We start from the raw sequence: 20,250 nt of genomic DNA on the forward strand, positions 1-20,250 counted from the left end.
AAAGGACCTTAACAGACATTTCTTCAAATACAGACAGATAACTTGAAAAGATGCTCAACATCATTATCTATCAGGCAAATGGAAATCAAAATCAACAGTGAGATGCTACCTCACACCTGTTAGAAGGATCACTATCAAAAAAATAAATAACCAGAAAATAAAAAATTTTGGAGAGGATATGAAGAAATCAGAACTCCTGCACACTGCTGGTAGGGAATGTAAATTGGTGTAACCTCTCTGAAAAACAGTATGAAGTTCTTCACAAAATTAAATACTTAATTAAAAATTAAGTATGAAGTTCTTCACAAAATTATATAAATTAATTATATATAATTACTATATATAATATATAATTATATATATTATAATATATATATATAATTACTATATGATCCAGGAAATCCCATTTCTGTGTGTGTGTGTGTGTGTGTGTGTGTGTGTGTATATATATATATATATATATATATATATATATATATATATATATATATCTCCAAGAGAACTGAAAACAGGACCTGGGAGAGGTATCTGCAACATTACTCAAAAGAGCCAAGAGATGGAAATAAACTAAATATTTATCAACAGACAAATGGATAAAGTGGTATATATATACCACTGAATATTATTCAGCCTTAAAGAAAGGATATCCTGTCAAATGCTATAACATGGATGAACCTTGAGAACATTAAGCTAAACTAAGTGAAATAAGCCAGTCTCTAAAAAGACAAATATTGCATGATTTCACTTTTATGAAGTATTTAAAAGAGTCAAACTTTTAGAAACAGAAAGCAGATGGGACACCTGGCTGGCTTAGTCAGTGGAGTGTGTGATTCTTGATCTCAGGGTCACGGGTTCTGAATTCTATACTTTGGGTATAGAGATTACTTAAATATAAAATCTTTTCAAAAAACAAAAAGGAAGGAAGGAAGGAAGCAAATAAACAGAATGGTGGTAGCCAAAGGCTGGCAAGGGAGAAAAGAGGAGGAATTGGTCAAAGGATGTAGAGTTTCAGTTTTTTCAAGATGAAAAACTTTTAGAGATCTGTTCCAAAACAACCTGCGTACAGTTAACACTCTATACCTTACACTCAAAAATGGTTTAGGATGATAAATTATACTACTTGTTCTTACTATAATAAAAAAACATTATACAGAAAATGACCCTTCAGTGTTCAGACAAGTGGGAAATTATTTTTAACTAGATTTTTTAAAAAATCTCTCAAGTTATTGACCTTAGCCTTTGGTGTGAACTTTAACTAGTAACGGCCTTTGTTGGCAAAGCAATTATACCTGCAGTGTGCCATACACATGCACACACACACACACAAAGACCTCCTGAAATTCTCAGTGTCTTGTTTCTGAAATCGATAGTTAAACTCATCTTAAAAGTCAAGTCAAAATACTACAGAAGAAAATGAATGCTGGACACATAATGCTGATCCCTACCCTTTACAGTTTAAGTTATTTGAAAGCTGGTTTCATCGTGGTAAAGTTAAGAAAAGCACAGCTCCTATCTAAATTATTAAAATCAGAATCTCAAATTCCACATAAGGCCAAACTAATGAAGTTTTTTTAATATAAATCTTCATTTCAAAGAATTTGCATAAGTTTTTCAAGAAACTCAGTAATCAAGTGAACTAGGCTGGCGTGACTCCCAGTAAGAAATAATCGAAGGTTATGGTGAGAACTATATTAAAAACCATTTATGGGGGTGGCGTCCAGGTATTTCAGTCCATTAACCATCCAACTCTTGATTTCAGCATTCTCAGGGTCATGGGATCAAACCCAACACTGGGCTCTGCATCTGGCACAAAGTCTGCTTCAGACTCTCTTACTCCTCCCCACTGTGCCTCTGCTCACTCGCATGCATTCTCTCCCACTCCAAAATAAAAATAAATAAAATATCTCAAAGAAATAAATTTAAAATAAAAACCTTTTGTATGCATTGCAAAGACACATGAAAGGAATACCCTTACCTTCATCAAAGTCAGCATCATCTTCTGTGTGTTGTGGGAAAGGAAAGCAGTTGGTAATTTCAAGACGATCTTCTACAACCAAGCCCAAAAGCACTCCTTGAACCACTTCAGTTCCTTGTCCTTCTTCCTGATAATGTTTTATTATTTTTAATACTACCTAAAAGAAAATAACAGAAGTGAGCTTAACAACCATCCTTACAGTTTGCATTTCATTTCAAAGGAAAAAATGAACCATACTATGGGTCTGCAAAAATCATAAAATTATATAACAGAACTAAGTTTCTTATGAATCAGTTCCTTTACTCTGATACAAACAATAAAACTCACATAATCTAAATGTATATCTGTGACTTCTGGAGTTTGAAGATATGTCAAAAATGTCCACGTACACCACTCATGACCTTCAGGTCAAGGCTTCCAAAAGGTCTGGCATCCAGGAGCTCCTTCAAACAGTATTACCTCAATCCAAAGTTATTACAGAGGAAGTGCTCCTATTAGTGTCTGTTAACAGCATGATAATTTCCTGACAGAGATAATAAAACCATCAATAACACACAGAGATAAAAAACTCAATTACCTGAAAACCTGAAAGCAGACTGTTCCCTTGACAACTTCTCAATACCTCAACATGGATCCTGAACAGAGTATCTCATTATTCCAAATAAGCAACAATGGGAACGTTTGGTAACAAAGAAAACAAAACAAAGACTCTAGCACCACCTGATTTTCCTCAACCAAGATACACCACATAACCTCTAATGGAAAACTGGCTCTTACATTACTCTGTCCTTTAACATTTCCATAAAGATAAAGTGGTAACACTCTAAGGCTGGAATACTTTAAAAGTTCACAATACCAATAATCATTAGTTATAACTCCTAGAAAATAAGGTTTTTAATATATTAAGTGCTTTGAATGGCACTTGGCACACAGTATTTAGGAACAGTAGTAGTAACAGTATTTAGTATAAACACATGGCCTGAAGACTAAAGGGCAACACGATCTAAAATACATAAGTCCTCAGAAGGAAAAATAAGTCTAACAAAAAAATGCTAATTAGTATTTCTTGATTAGTGTTTTACTTAAAACACATTTTGACAAAAATTAATCACCAATAACCAGTTAACTAAAAGGTTACAATCAGTGAACATTATGTGCTAGGCAACATTCTAATTATTTCATGTGTATCACCCAATCATGTAATTCTCAGAACTATGTTAAAAGAAAGGAATATAATCATTCTACAAGTAAGACAACGAAAGCAGTGGGACACCTGAGTGGCACAGTCAGCTGAGCATCTGCTCTTGGTTTTAGCTCAGGTTGAGATCTCGGGCTCATGGGATCAAGCCCCATATGTGGCTCCATGTTCAGCGAGGAGTCAGCTTTAAGACTGTATCTCTCCTCCCCTTTCCCCCTCCCCTCTCTCACTTTTCTAAAATAAATATTTTTTTAACTTCACTTTCTATTTATTTTTTTATTAACATACAATGTATTATTTGATTCAGGGGTACAAGTCTATGATTCACCAGTCTTAACACAATTCACAGCACTCACCATGGCACATACCCTCCCCAAATCCATCACCCAGCCACCACACTTCACCCAGCCTCCCCCCCCCCCCCCCCCCCCCCCCCCCCTAGCCCCCCTCAGTTTGTTTCCTAAGATTGAGTCTGTTATGGTTTATCTCCCTCTCTGGTATTATCTTGTTTCATTTTTCCCTCCCTTCCCCTATGATGCTCTGTCTTGTTTCCCAAATTCCTCACAGAGAGACCATAAGATAATTGTCTTCCTCTGACTGACTGGCTTTGCTTAACATAATACCCTCTAGTTCCATCCACATCGTTGCAAATGGCAAGATTTCGGGGGTTTTATGGCTGCATAATATTCCTCTGTGTGTGTGTGTGTGTGTGTGTGTGTGTGTGTGTGTGAGAGAGAGAGAAAGAGAGAGAGACACATCTTTATCCATTCATCTGATCCATTCATCTAATGATGGACATCCGGGAGAGAGAGAGAGAGAGAGAGAGAGAGACATCTTGATCCATTCATCTGATCCATTCATCTAATGATGGACATCGGGCTCTTTCCATAGTCTGGCTATTGTGGACATTGCTGCTATAAACACTGGGGTGCATGTGCCCTGGTTCAGATCACTACATTTGCACCTTTACGGCAAATGCCCAGCAGTGCAATGGCTGGGTTGTAGGATAGCTCTATTTTCAATTTTCTGAGGAACCTCCATACTGTTTTCCAGAGTGGCTGTACCAGCTTGCATTCCCACCAGCAGTGTAGGAGGGTTCCCCTTTCTCTGCATCCTCGTCAACACCTGGCGCTTCCTGATTGGCAAATTCAGCCATTGTGACTGGTGTGAGGTGGAATCTCACTGTAGTTTTGATTTGTATTTCCCTGATGCTGGGTGATGTTGAGCACTTTTTCATGCATGTGTTGGCCTTTTCAATGTCTTCTTTGCAGAAAGTTCTGTTCATATTTTCTGCCCATTTCTTGATCAGATTATGTGTTCTTTGGATGTTGAGTTTGATAAGTTCTTTACAGATTTTGGATACTAGTCTGATCTAGTATCTGATATGTCATTTGCAAATACCTTCTTCCATTCTGTTTTATTTTGGTTTTCTTGTTTCCTATGCTGTGCAAAAGCTTTTGATCTTCATGAAATCCCAATAGTTCATTTATGCCCTTACTTCCCTTGCCTTGGTGATGTTTCTAGGATGAAGCTGCAGCAACTGGGGTTGAAGAGGTTGCTGCCTGTGTTCTCCTCAAATTTTGATGGACTCCGGTCAAACACTGAAGGTCTTTCATCCATTCTGAGTCTGTTTTGTGTGTGTGGTGTAAGAAAATGGTCCAGTTTCATTCTTCTGCATGTGGCTGTCCAATTTTCACAACATAATTTGTTGAAGAGACTATCTTTTTTCCATCGGGACATTCTTTCCTGCTTTGTCAAAGATTAGTTGACCATAGAGCTGAGGGTCCATTTCTGGGCTCTCTATTCTGTTCCATTGATCTTTGCATCTGTCTTTGTGCCAGTACCATTACTGTCTTGATGATTACAGCTTTGCAACAGAGCTTGATGTCTGAATTGTGATCCCGCCAACTCTGGTTTTCTTTTTCAGCATTCCTCTGGGTATTTGGGGTCTTTTCTGGTTCCATATAAATTTTATAATTATTTGTTCCATTTCTTTGCAAAAAGTTGATGGGATTTTGATAGGGATTGCATTAAATGTGTAGATTACCCTAGGCAGCATAGACATTTTCACAATATTTGTTCTTACAATCCAGGAGCATGGAACATTTCTCCATGTGTCTTCACGGGTCTTCCTCAATTTCTTTTCATGAGTATTCTGTAGTTTTCTGAGTATAGATTCTTTGCCTCTTTGGTTTGGTTTATTCCTAGGTATCTTTGGTTTTGAGTGCAACTGTAAATGGAATCAACTCCTTAATTTCTCTTTCTTCTGTCTTCTTGTTGATGTATAGATATGCAACTCATTTCTGTGCGTTAATTTTATATCCTGACACTTTACTGAATTCCTGTATTGAGTTCTACCAATTTTCGAGTGGAGTCATTTGGGTTCTCCACATAAAGTATCACATCATCTGCAAAGAGTAAGAGTTTGACTTCTTTGCCAATTAGGGTGACTTTTATTGCTTTTTGTTGTCTGACTGCTGAGGCTAGGACTTCCAGTACTATGTTGTATAACAGTGGCAATAGTGGACATCCCTGCCAAGTTCCTGAACTTAAGCTCTCAGTTTTTCCCCACTGAAAATGATATTTGCTGTGGGTTTTTCATAGATGGTTTTGATGATACTGAGGTATGTACCTTCTATCCCTACACTGTGAAGAGTTTCGATCAAGAAAGGATGCTGTACTTTATCCAATGCTCTCTCAGCTTTTTTTTTTTTTAACTAATGTATGACATTGATTTGCGGATGTTGAACCAACCTTGCAGCCCAGGAATAAATCCCACTTGGTCGTGGTGAATAACCCTTTTTATGTACTGTTGGATCCTTTTGGCTAGTGTTTTGGTGACAATTTTTGCATCCATGTTCATCAGGGATATTGCTCAGTAATCTTCCTCAGTCTCTGTCTGGTTTTGGAATCAAGGTAATGCTGGCCTCATAAAATGATTTTGGAAGTTTTCCCTCCATTTCTATTTTTTGGAAACAGTTTCAGGAAAACAGGTGTTAATTCTTCTTTAAATGTTTAGCAGAATTCCCCTGGGAAACCGTCTGGCCCTGCGCTCTTGTTTGTTGGGAGATTTTTGATGACTGCTTCAATCTCCTTACTGGTTATGCATCTGTTCAGGTTTTCTATTTCTTCCTGGTTCAGTTTTGGTAGTTTATACGTCTCCAGGAATGCAACCATTTCTTCCAGATTGTCAAATTTGCTGGCATACAGTTGCTCATGATATGTTCTTATAATTGTTTGTATTTCTTTGGTGTTGGTTGTGATCTCTCCTCTTTCATTCATAGTTTTACTAATTTGGGTCCTTTCTCTTTTCTTTTTGTTAAGTCTGACCAGGAGTTTATCAATCTTCTTAATTCTTTCAAAGAACCAGCTCCTAGTTTCATTGATCTGTTCACTGTTCTTTTGGTTTCTATTTCACTGATTTCTGCTCTGTTCTTTATTTCTCTTCTCCTGCTAGGTTTAAGCTTTATTTGCTATTCTTTCTCCAGCTCCTTTAGGTGTAGGGTTAGGTTGTGTATTTGAGATCTTTCTTGTTTCTTGAGAAAGGCTCATATTGCTATATACTTTCCTCTTAGAACCGCCCTTGCTGCATTGCAAATATTTTGAACAGTTGTATTTCATTTGTTTCCATAAATTTTTAAATTCTTCTTTAATTTCCTGGTTGACCCATGCATTCTTTAGTAGGATGCTCTTTAGTTTCCATGTATTTGGAGCTCTTTCCAACTTTCCTGTTGGGGTTGAGTTCTAGTTTCAAAGCATTGTTGTCTGAAAATATGCAGGGAATGATCCCAATCTTTTGGTACCACTAAGACCTGATTTGTGACCCAGGATGTGATCTATTCTGGAGAATGTTCCATCTGCACTAGAGAAGAATGTGTATTCTGTTGCTTTGGGATGGAATGTTCTGAATTTATCTGCGATGTCCATTTAGTCCAGTGTGTCATTTAAAGCCTTTATTTCCTTGTTGATCTTTGGCTTAGATGATCTGTCCATTTCAGTGGTAGGGGTGTTAAAGTCCCCTACCATTATTGTATATTTGTGGCTGCGTTACTTTGATTTTGTTACTAACTGATTTATATAATTGGCTACTCCCATGTTAGGGGACAGATATTTAAGACTGTTAGATCTTGTTGGACATACCCTTTAAGTATGATACAGTGTCCTTCCTCATCTCTTATTAAAGTCTTTGGCTTAAAATCTAATTTATCTCATATAAGGATTGCCACCCCAGCTTTCTTCTGATGTCCATTAGCATGGTAAGTCGTTTTCCACCCCCTCACTTTGAATCTGGAGGTGTCTCCGGGTCAAATGAGTCTCTTAAAGACATTAAGACTTGTGAGTTTTCAGGGTGCTGGGTGGCTCAGTAGGTTAAAGCCTCTTCCTTTGGTTCATGTCATGATCCCAGGGTCCTGCATCGGGCTAACGGCTCACCAGGGAGCCTGCTTCCCTTCCTCTCTCTCTGCCTGCCTCTCTGCCTACTTGTGATCTCTGTCTGTCAAATAAAGAAAGAAAGAAAGAAAGACAGACTTGTGAGTTTTACTACTAGATGATGGGGTATTGACCTATTTTTATTGACTGGGCAGGGGTGGGAGGGGTTCTCTGTGCCTCCTGGATTTTTATGCCTGTGTCCTTCCCCAAATTAGGGAAGTTCTCTGCTGTAATTTGCTCCAATATATCTGCTTGAACTTCTGATATTTCTGGTGATAAACTACATTATGATACTAGGTATCTTCAGGTCAGTAAATACTGTATGATTCCATTCATATGCAATTCTAGAAAATAAAAGAAATCAGACTAGTGGTTGCCTAGGGTCAAGAGTAGACGGGAACAAGGAAACTTTCATGGATGGTGGAATTTTTCTGTATCTTAACATGGTGGTGGTTACACCTGCAAAAATACAATGCTTTGTTTTAGTGTCCCGCCTGATACATTCTCTTTTTTTAAATTTCTTTCCTTTTTCAACCAACTTCTTATCAATTCTTTTTATAAAATCTTTTTTGATTTTCATCTTTATAAACAAATCTTTAAAAACAAAACAAAAGCAGAGAGAAAGTAAACAGCTAAAGGTCACACAATCAGGAAGTGGAAGAGCCAAGATTTAAACCAAGTCAAGTTCTAAAGCTGTGTGAATATTTTAACTTTAATAACATGGAAAACGATTTTCACGTTAATAATTCAATAAATAATTAAAAAGTTAGTTGCAGACTTCGTGATAAACAGACCCCAAGAAGATTTCAAACAAGTAAGATCCAGAAGGACAGCACGGAGTTAGCAGGGAAAAGACCTTCATGTGGAAGAAAACCAACCAATTAAGACCTTCAGCACTGTGAAATGTATGAAGTGCACCATATTATACATCCTTATATAAAAGACCTTTCCACTTTTGAAAGGCACAAAATTAAGAGTCATGCGGCTTTGGGTAAGAGTTCCAGCTCCAACATTTTTTTACTAGCTGTGTCCCTAGGGAAGCTATTTGTTCTTCCTAAGTCTTTGATTTCTAATTTGCATCATGGAGTTATTCCAAAGCAATACCAACACTATCAGATATGAGACAATGTATGTTAAATACTTCACATAGGGTCTGACATGCAATAATGTTCAATAAAATATTATTGATTATAAAAAGCAGAACTATTTAACTTCTATTCAGCTTATCTCTCTGCAAAGTGCAATTACTGCATATTTAAAAAAGAAACATGAGTGACTTAGAAGGGATAAAAAGAACTAATTAAAAGTCGTTACAAACACACCTACCAGCTTGTCTAAGTTGCCTAGGTTCCGAGACACTTAACCCTTTAATGAAATCACTGAGTCATGTTGAAGTCAAAGTAAATGAGATCCTAAAAGACAGAGGAGCTTAATGTAGACCTTCAGACAAACTCTAGAACTAATTTCTAAACAGCAGGTGCTTATGTGTGCAAAAAGAAGTGTTGATGACTAAGACCCAGCAGTTTCACAAAGAAGCCAGGCCAAAATAACCTCATTTCCTTTTACAAAGAAAACTGAATTTTAAATAAATTATTATATTTAAAAATGAGTTATTACAGTAAGTAACTTCTAATGAAATGCAGTCTTAACTCTAAAAAAAAAAAAAAAAAAATTGTAAAGAGCTGGGGGTAGGAGCGCAATGTAACCAAAGAGCCCGGCAGCTTGACCCGTCTGGCCAAAGAATCAATGCAACTTCATACAGCATCAACAGAAGCACCGTGCTCCAAGTCAGAGAAATTATTGTCTCACTCTTTTCAGCATCACTGACCTGTTCTTTTCAGTTCTCTGGGAATGACCAGAGAGAAAATTTACAGGAACAGTATCCAACTGAGAGATGGGAGAATAATGGTGATTTAACCATCTGCTAGAAACAATCAACATAAGTAAGTATACAAAGAAAGGGATAGTGCTAAGAGAGAAAGCTTAAAACCCTGTGATGACAACTAGTTCAATGAATTCAAAGCTCTCTCTAGAGTAAAGACCACCAGGAAGCACACTTTCTAAAAAGTGAGGCACTAGAGGATGTGCCTTACTTTGAAAGGCAAACTAAGGACTCCAGGTGTAGTCTCAGGAAAGAAGGCTTAAATTTTGTGGATAAATTCTCTCTAGCATTTAAGGCTGCCCCAAATAAAAAGACTTTAGTGATCACTAAAATAATTTTCCAACATTTACAATCTTGCCATTATAATATAGTCTGATAAAGCATCCAAAAATATGAAAAAAAATTATCAAAACCAAGCTAACTCATTCTTCAGTTTGATATTTTACGACCTTATTTCCTACATACATACTAAAATCTCAATTCTTTTGCTCAAAAAGTAAAGTAATGGGCTTGCAATTCAAACTTTAAAGATGTCAAAAGAAAATTCCTGATCAGAAGTAACAAATTCACATGCAAGTTTTTGCTATCTTACAGAAATAACTAAGAATTTATAAATAAAAACATTCCACGGATGTTTTATATTTACAAGACAAAAATCCGTGTTCTGCTCACGGTCTCCTCTCTTAAACATTCTCCTAGAAAGGAAGAGATGTGTTATTCATATCTCCAATACCCAACACAGGTTCTGGCACTTAAAAGACACTCAGAATCTATTTGTCGAAGGAGTAAACATTAAACATTTATGGATCACTTACATCAAGCACTCCACAGTGCCTTACATGCAAGACTCGTTCAATCCCACAAATACATTAAATGAGAAATAGTATTTCCTCATTTATTTGCCAGATGAGGAAACAATCTGACACAAAATTATTAAATGAGGGAGGTGAGATATGGCTTTGGACTTCAAGGTACTTGTAATTACTTCAAAATAACTGAGTAACTTTGTAATAACATGGCTGAAACAGAAAGAATGCAAGGGCAACGGCTCTGGAAGAAGCAGCTGTAGCTAGGCTACAGAAGCAAGGTTTCATGCATAAAGTAGAAAAGTTCAGTGTAAGGTTACAGGGTCAGGAAGCAAAAGACACTAAAGGGATGGTGCTAGAGGTCAAAATTTTTGTGCCCTGAATCACCAGAATCAAGTAGCATCAACAGGAAACTGCCCCTAGTTGCTACAATGCAGTACAGATTCTAGTCTTGACAAGCACTATTCGCACAGGCCACAAGATGGGAATGTTCCACCACAAAAGTCCTGTTTCAGTCAAGCTCATCCCCTTTCATTTTCTCTCCCTCCAACCATATGCCTCTGTCCCTAAAACAGTGCTGATATATTTTTAATCAATCCTGTTTATTTACATCATGCTTCCTCTTCCTTTTAAAAAGACATATATATATGGGGACACCTGGGTGGCTCAGTTGGTTAAGCGGCTGCCTTCTGCTCAGGTCATGATCCCAGTGTCCTGGGATGGAGTCCCACATGGGGGGAGTGTACTTGCTCAGCAGGGAGCCTGCTTCTTCCTCTGCCTCTGCCTGCCACTCTGTCTGCCTGTGCATACTCTTTCTGACAAATAAATAAATAAAATCTTAAAAAAAAAAAAAAGACATACATGAAGCTCAATAGTCTCCAAAACAAAAACATACTCCTGTATTTTGTTTATAAGTGTCACAAGTGATTCCACATGCTCAAGAGCTCTACATTACTTGTTCTCAGCTGATTATCAAAATGGCCTGCAGAGCTTTTATATATTTTTTAAAGATTTTATTTATTTATTTGACAGACAGAAATCACAAGTAGGCAGAGAGGCAGGCAGAGGGAGAGAGAGGAGGAAGCAGGCTCCCTGCTGAGCAGAGAGCCTGGACCCTGAGATCATGACCTGAGCGGAAGGCGGAGGCTTTAACCCTCTGAGCGCTTTAACCCTCAGGCGCCCCCTGCAGAGCTTTTTTAAATAAAAAAAAAGAGAGGTCTTCAACCTGGCTACATATTAGAGCCATCAGTGTTTAAAAAAAACAAAAGGAAAAAACAAACAAAAAATACAAAATCTAATCGCCTAAATCCAACCTCTAAAATTCAGAGTTAATTTATCTGGGCTATGAATCCTATATTGGTGTTGGTGGGCATTTTATTTCTTTTCATTTTCGTTTTCGATTCTCCAGGTGATTCTAACATCCTACTTCATTTTAACTTCTAATAAGTAAGTATGGACCACCCTTACTTTTTCTGTTTTAACTCCCCAGAGGACTACAGTGCACATAGCTGGTTAAAATTAAGTTTCCTTTCCTCTGTTTTAAGACTCCCTGTGTTGATGAAAAGTGAGTACACTGAGAAACACAGACCCAAAAAGTGAACATTTTATTTAGCATAAATATCACCCTCTAGTAAGAGAACTCAAACCCTACTGGGAAGAATCTCTAGAGCATAGAGGTGAGAGGGAAAGTGATGCCAGCAATCCATCTGAGAAGCATCATGTCCTTTAAGACAGGCTTCATAGCTTGACCCCATATTTAAGACTGCTTATAACCAATGACCAGGTTTGTTTATCCTGTAAATTCATGGGTAAATCATGATTTTCCTACATATTATGCCTAAAGGAGGGAAACAAACTGGCCAGTAGAATCCTAAATTACCAAATTCTTCCAAACAATGCCCCCCGAACCTTGTCATACTCCGGGTCTGAGTGTTTATTAACATAGTTGATTTGCCCTGCACAGTCAGTACTGGTCTCTGAATACATCAACTATCTCTAAAACAGTCTCCCAGCTTTCTGAGATTTGCACACTCTCAAGTTGGGTGGATCTTAGTAAAGAATAGTAAATATATGTCCGGTCTGCTGAATTACCCTAGGGGAACCACTTTTTCTACTACTGTTTATTATTCAGTGCAATTTGAAAGAGCAAAGCAGACCATTTTATAATCTCTAATGAGCACAATGCTATTTTTTAAAAGTGACTTTTTACAAAATGAAAACCTAACCCTGACTAAAAGGCTAAACACAACACGGTATTTTAACTTCGAAGACACAAAGTACTCTCAGTACTACAGGACTATTGAATAACAATCTAAAATACCAAATAAATTCATTATACCAGAAGTCAACAAACCTAAAATTTCAGTTAATAAACTGGATGAATAAAATGTTCCATCCCCCTTAAAATGGAACATTTAGCAGAATCTCTAAGACCTCTCTATCAAAAACCTATCAAAAACTTTCAACTTATACAAGGGAACAATTTAAATCTGACCAAAACAAAGATTATGCATTCTGATGAATCAGAGTAATTTTCTACTAAATATGATGCCCGCCAAGACCAGTTACTACAGAAAGATTTGAAAGCTGTGCACAGAATCACCAAAAGTCTGTTATTTTTGGCTTCCTTCATTCACTCATTAATTCATTCACTTAGGTATGTTTTGAGTGACTTCTACAGGCCAATTACTTCTGACAGGCCTACTGGGAAAATGAAAACTAAAACACAAAGGTCTTTACTTTCATGAGGTTTATATTTTAAAATACGAAGTCTCAAAAGTTTTTGATCCTGAGACCCTTTTAACACTCTTAAAAATTACTAAGGATGCCCCCAAATTATTATATTGATATTTACATATTAGAAATTCAAATTGAAAAATGTTCAAAATATTTATTCACTTAAAAACAATAACAAATATATTACATGCTATCATAAATTAGTTATGAAAAATTATTTTTCAAAATAAAAATCAGGATACAAAAAATGACACTGTTTCACATTTTTAAAAAACATTTACATTTTCAGGGCCCCTGGGTGGCTCAGCTGGTTAAGCACTCTTCAGCTCAGGTCATGATCCCAGAATCCTGGGATCGAGTCCCACACTGGGCTCCCAGCTCCATGGGGTGTCTGTTTCTCCTTCTGACCTTCTCCCCTCTCATGTTTTCTCTCTCCCTCAAATAAATAAATAAAATCTTAAAATAAAAAAATTTAAATCTTAAAATAATAAAATAAAATTGGGGCACCTGGGTGGCTCAGAGGGTTGAGCCTCTGCCTTCAGCTCAGGTCATGATCTCAGAGTCCTGGGGCTGAGCCCTGCATTGGGTTTCTCTGCTCAGCGGGGAGCCTGCTTCTCTCTCTCTCTTCCTGCTTCTCTACCTACTTGTGACCTCCATCGAACAAATAAATAAAATCTTAAAAAAATAAAATAAAATTAGGCATAGGGTGACTTTTAAAAAAATTTACATTTTCAGAAAAATTTTAATCCGGATAGAAGAATAACATTGTGGAGCGCCTGGGTGGCCCCAGCAGTTAAGCATCTGCCTTTGGCTCAGGTCATGATCCCAGGTTCCTGCTCAGCAGGGAGTCTGCTTCTCCCTCTCCCTCTGTGTTCAAACACACTCACACACATGGGCTCTTTCTCTAATAAATAAATATTTGAAAAAAAAAAAAAAAGAATGACACTTTCACATTTTTCGTGACTCCTATTAATATCTAGTTTAATAAAAGGCAACTGGATTCTATTTGCTTCTACATTCAATCTTTTAATATCACACAGCATGTAGCATCTAGAAACCTCCATTAAACACTCATAAAGAATGAGAGTAAAAATGACAAATAGGGATGCCTCGGTGGCTCGGTTGGTTGGACGATTGCCTTCGGCTCAGGTCTTGATCCTGGAGTCCCCGGATCGAGTCCCGCATCGGGCTCCCAGCTCCACTGGGAGTCTGCTTCTCTCTCTGACCTTCTCCTCGCTCATGCTCTCTCTCACTGTCTCTCTCTCTCAAATAAATAAATAAAATCTTAAAAAAAAATGACAAATAATGTTAAATCTTACTATGAAAATAGTTTTGACCTCAGAGACCCTCTAAAAAAGTGCTGGGGATTCTCCCCCTTTATGAACCACTATTCCAGAATGATAGTTAAAAAAGTGAATGAAAATTATAGATAGTGAAGCACACTCTGAAGAAAATAAACAGGGAGGTAACCTTAACTGGCACGACCCAAGAAAGGTCCCTCTCTGAGATGACACCTGAGCAGATGAGTGAAGATCAAGCAGTCAGCTTGGGCGAAGAGAATACCTGCCAGCTATGGATTTCCAATTAAAATGCTAATATTTACTTTTCATGAAGTACACAAGTCATACATGAGCAGAACTAAAAGGCCTAGAGATGTATTAACACTAGGATGGGAGGGGCACTGGACTTTCACGTTTTTACCAAAAGCGCTGGCATATAAATAATAAATCCAATCTATTCACAGAAATAGCTATGTCTTAAGATACCATTACATTAATTGAAGGTGAGCAATTTCATATAATTTTTGTTGGTGATTTATAAAATACAATGTATCAACAAAATCCTTTCAGGAAATAGTACAATGACTTTTAATCAGAAATGTTTTTAATACCAGTGTCAGAACCAATCTTTACCTGGTAAAATAAAGTCTATGAAGATACCAGACAAAATTCCTCTATTAAAACAACTCTAATAAGGTTCAGGGCTAAAAAGTAAACTATTTAAGAAATATATCTGGAATTTTGGGGCCAGCCTTGAAATATGCCAACTTGAAGTACCTGAATCCCCTCTTCTCTGGCAGACATACGGAAATGCTGAATACACTGCATTTCTAAAAAGTTTAAATAACTGATCAAGACAAGTAAACCAGGGGCGCCTGCATGGCTCAGTGGGTTAACCTCTGCCTTCGGCTCAGGTCATGATCCCAAGGTCCTGGAATTAAGCCCCACATCGGGCTCTCTGCTCAGCAGGGAGACTGCTTCCTCCTCTCTCTCTCTCTGCCTGTCTCTCTGGCTACTTGTGATCTCTGTCAAATAAATAAACAAAAATTATAAAAAAAAAAAAAAAAAAAAGACAAGGAAACCAACAACCAGAGTATTAACCTTGAGAGTTAACACGGCATTACCCACAAGTACAACAGACCTAGATATAAAACCCAAGAGCTAAGCGCTGGATTGCAATCCATTCTCCGTCCTGAATCAAAAGATGGTCTCCTGAATTTCTGAGTCAGGAAAGGGGAACCTGACACCTTTCCAAAAACTTAGAATCTCATGAAAAGTGTTGGTGGAAAGGTAGAAAACAGTAATTGCAGCATCTTTTGGTTAAATACAAACTTACTACATGACCCAAGTTCCTACTCCTAGGAATTCAGCAGGAGAAATGAAAATACACCCACACAAATGTATGTCCACCATTGCTCAGAACAGCATTATTCAGAGCAGCTAAAAACTGAAAGCAACCCAAAGGCCACCAAACATAGATAAACAAATTGTAGTATGTCCATTCTATCTACTATTTATTACTCAGCAATAAAAAGGAACGAAATACCAGTACAACAGAGAGGAATTTCAAAAACATTAATACTAACAAAAAGAAATCAAACAAAACGCTATATGCTATCTGGTTTCACTTACATGGAATTTTAGAAAAGGAAAAACAAAACTCCTAAGTCGCTGCCTGGGGTCAAGGTAAGGAGGACGATTCTGACTGCGGGTCATCAGTCATTCTGACTGCGGATCAGCACACTCTACAAGGTGAAGCAACTATTTTACACTTTGATGTGGCGGCAACTGTACAGTTGTTTACAACTACAAAAGATCATCATACGATGCATTTAAAATAGGTGGATTTTCTTCTGTATAAATAATACCTTAATTTTAAAAACCTATACTCATTTCTGAAAAGCAGCAGAAACAATTCATATATATAAACCCACAACCAATTTTTCTCAATTCAGAGTTCAAAGATCTCCTAAAATGCTTATAAGGAACTAGGTAAAAACCCACTGCTATATCCCTGTATTATGTATAACATATGTTTTATATAACTATATATAAACTCAAATTTATAATAACTCACATTTTTAATAAGACTAGGCAATCAAGAATAAATTAAACTGTACTGTTTTAGGAGCCAAAAGAGTATAAGATTTAGAATTTTGCCATTATTTTAAAATATTCTGGAATTTCACGGGACTAACTAGGTATTTTACTGATAATTTCTATATAATTAAAGGCATTTTCCTGGAAGAAAGGTCTGTGGCATTTGTCAGAGTCCCAAAGAGCCGCAACACACAAAGGGTTACAGTTTTAAAACTTAATAGTAATAAAAATTTATTACATACATGCAGTTATGCTTTTATGTCTGCACGAACAAGAATGGTATGGAAGGACATATCTATTACAAATCTTTGTTATTATTTAGTTATAATAAGCATGTACTTGTTTTCAATTCAAAAAATATCAAAAGTTAAGAAAAAGTCAAAAGACTTTAAAACCCAGCAATTACAACAACTTACCACATCAAGTTTCGCCAAAAAAAAAAAAAAAAAACCCACTAATTTCTTTTTGACAACATCAGTGAGTTGACAAAATGATGAGGACGTATCTTGACTTTAGCATGTTCTTTTAGGTATGTTAAAAGGGGGGGGGTGAATAAGTAGCTTTGAAAGGAGGAGAAAATGAAACAATACAACTATAAGCCTGAGCACCTGCTGACTTTAAATTCTAACCTCTTGTTGATATGGTTACTCTTCACCTCTATTCACAGATATCACTGCATTCATATACACAAATGACTAGACAATATTCATATGTACACACCGCCAAGGTCAAAGAGGTAACTTCTGGATATACAGACTGGTTTTCAACAAGCAGAGAGATCTGTTTAAGAGAAGCCTAACATAAGCCAATTATAAATGAGCAAAAACATCAATTCAAACTTTGAGCAAACTAACAGCAATAAATCTTCACCAAGAAAAGCAGCAGGTTTCCTACTGTCCCTGTAGTAGACATAAAAAGGATCTGTTGAAAGAAATCCCAGTTAAAATTAGGGACATACGTAGTTTTAAACTGTTGGAAATACACCACCATTTTTAACCTTCTTATATAAAGCCAAATTTGTAGGGAATGTTCAGAGGTTGCAACCAGTGCTGTGCACCAAGAGGAAGAAAACACTAAATCCACTTATTCATCTTTTTTAAACAGCTCATAGATAAAAAGAAATATTGAAAGTATTTAAATGTTTTACTACTAAAGCCAATAATAGAAAGGTAAATCTAGTGGTACTTAATAATCACAGTAGTATTTTATATACGGTTCTATTAAATATTATTAGACTCTGGTTACAGGAAGACGCCATTAGCTAAAACAGGTATGCAAAGTTTGTAACAGGGCTTCTCGGACTATCCGCGGTGAAGAACTCATTTTCTTCCAGTCCCTCACAGACCAGTATTACAGTAAAAAAATAACTTACAAGAAAAGTGACTTTTTTAAAAAAGAGAAAATACAAGCTTTGGGATCACGCTCTTGGCTATCACAGCAATATCATACTGCTATAAAAGTGTCTAAACACTCAGTCACAATCCTGTGCTTATCTCATACAGACAATGAACAGTTCACAAACCTTATCCATACTTAGGTAGCACTGGTTTACAGAAGCTGTAACATTAAGCAGGTAGACCATTCTTTCCTAAGTCCAAAAGTTGAACATTCATATACATTACTGATATGAATTCTTTCAAAATATGACAATATTTCAATAGATGTGAACTCCAAACTGTGTGGCTACAGTTCCTCTACCACCCTATGCTGCTTCTACAGGAGAGGACAGGCATACACCACAGAGGGGGTCAAACCGCTATTCTCTTAGCTCTGATTCCAATCTGAACATTCTATTTTTAAGAGAGGTAAAAAACTTATTTCAGCAACAGGACCCCACTTTGTTTTTTTAAAGATTTTATTTATTTATTTGACAGACGGAGATCACAAGTAGGCAGAGAGGCAGGCAGAGAAAAGAGGAAGCAGGCTCCCCACAGAGCAGAGAGCCAAATGCAGGGCTCCATCCCAGGACCCTGGGATCATGACCTGAGCGGAAGGCAGAGGCTTTAACCCACTGAGCTGCCCAGGCGCCCCAACAGGACCCCACTTTAAATCCCAAGCTCTGTAAGACAGAAGTAAGAAAGGGAATTATTTATCCAGTGAGTGAGCCCAGCTGAAGTACCAACATTCAAATGTTGATTTGCTGTCTTCCATTTGTTGTACATAATAACTCTAGAACTAACCTTTATTTCTTTGTGAAAAAAATAATGTTCAAGTGAGAAAGAAAGCTTTAGTATAAAACCTTAAAAATTAATTCTGACTGTACACACAAATGTGAACCTCTGGTCTGTACAAACAGGAAAATCGTATGGCATAGTTTTAGAGGCTGGAGCACTGGAATCCAAAATAAAATTTGCCAGTTCTGTGGTCTTACATAAGGTGTCTTAACAATCCTAGCCTCACCTATCTCCTTAGAGATTAATTCAGTAAGTGCCTATCTCACAACACTATCACAAGGATTAAAAGTTAATCCACCCAAAGTATCTAGAACACAGTGCCTAATAAATTCTCAGTAACACATTGGGCTATTATAATAAATATTTCACCTAATCCATTGGCTCATCCATCCACCTATCCAACAAATATTTAGTGAGTGGCTAGAATATGCCACGTATCTTCATGGCATTGACACACTTGCCTTCCCAGAATCTTCAATTTATTCTTCAGAGATCTTTTTCAGTCTAAGATGTAAGTATAACTTACGAAAAATCAACCACCTGACACCAAAAACTTCCAGTTTTGTTTAGACTTATCAGTCATGTGGATCTAGAGCTATTTCTTATGACAACCAATACCACAGGATTTCAGAACAAGATTTTTAAAATCTGCATCAAAAAGTCAAAGTTGAGAGTAAATGGTCTTTATTCAGAATAGTGGTGTATACATGTGTTTATGTATGCAGGTTCTCTTAAAAACATCATTATCCTGCTAAAAATAAAGACTAGATCCACTTCAACAGTGTCTTAAAAGTCTGCTGGCCATTTGGAGAAGAGGTCAGGCAGGATGCATGACTCCTAGGCTGGCTTCATTCCATTTTTGTAGATTCTGGGAGGTAAGGTCCACAGCCTGAATTTCTCACATCAATCACTGTCAAAGAACAGCTATTACCATAGAAGAATTTTAGTCTCAAAGAAACTGTAATGCCACAGAATCTCCCCTTAGCATATTCTGTAAAGTCAATAACTAGACTTTCATTTAATTCTGGCTTCTTTCACTGACTGATCTGTGAACTTGGCAGTTTTCTTATTTGGTTAAGCCTAGATGATTTTTTTTCTAACACTGAACAAAGAAGGTAGTTACTGCCAAAATGTAAATTCAAAAAGCAGAAAGCAGCATTAGTCTTAAATTTAACACATTTTATGGCTCAAGTGGGATAGGGGTTCCATTTCATAACTGGCTGAGTCAAATAATAAATAGGATTTAAATCACTGCTGTTCAGTTTTGATGTGAAAGAAATTTAAGTAACTTCAATAGCAAAAAAGGAAAAAAAAAAGATATTTTGCTCCTGACACATATGGGATTAGTTGCAATGCTCCAAAACACTTAATCAATATCACGTCTATAATATTTCAGTTGAAAGAGCATATTTTATTATTATTCTTTTGGATCTAATGCTCATCAATGGTACAAAATTTTAAAGTTAAATCAACTAATAATTGTTGGGAAATGGAGGAAAAGGGCAAAGTCTCAAGAAATTCAAGAAATTCTCCTCATAAAAATTCGTCATGAGATAGTTCAATGATGGTTCAATGATGTAATCAAATATACAAATGTATAATCAGAATTAAATGTTAAGTGATGGTGATGTTTTATTCTTAACATTGTTTTTACTTTACCAACTCAATACA

The 20,250-nt window shown here is 36.8% G+C and overlaps 1 protein-coding gene across 1 annotated transcript in view; it reads right to left on the reverse strand.

Moving 5' to 3' along the window:
- EIF3H (eukaryotic translation initiation factor 3 subunit H) overlaps positions 1-20,250 on the reverse strand; it is a 98,101-nt gene that overhangs the window by 68,438 nt on the left and 9,413 nt on the right. The window contains exon 2 of the mRNA XM_059392949.1: positions 1,976-2,132. Coding sequence (XP_059248932.1) covers positions 1,976-2,132 — 157 coding nt within the window. The remainder of the gene's footprint in view (positions 1-1,975; positions 2,133-20,250) is intronic.

Source organism: Mustela nigripes, chromosome 3, assembly GCF_022355385.1.
Source record: "Mustela nigripes isolate SB6536 chromosome 3, MUSNIG.SB6536, whole genome shotgun sequence".
Lineage (NCBI taxonomy): Eukaryota > Metazoa > Chordata > Mammalia > Carnivora > Mustelidae > Mustela > Mustela nigripes.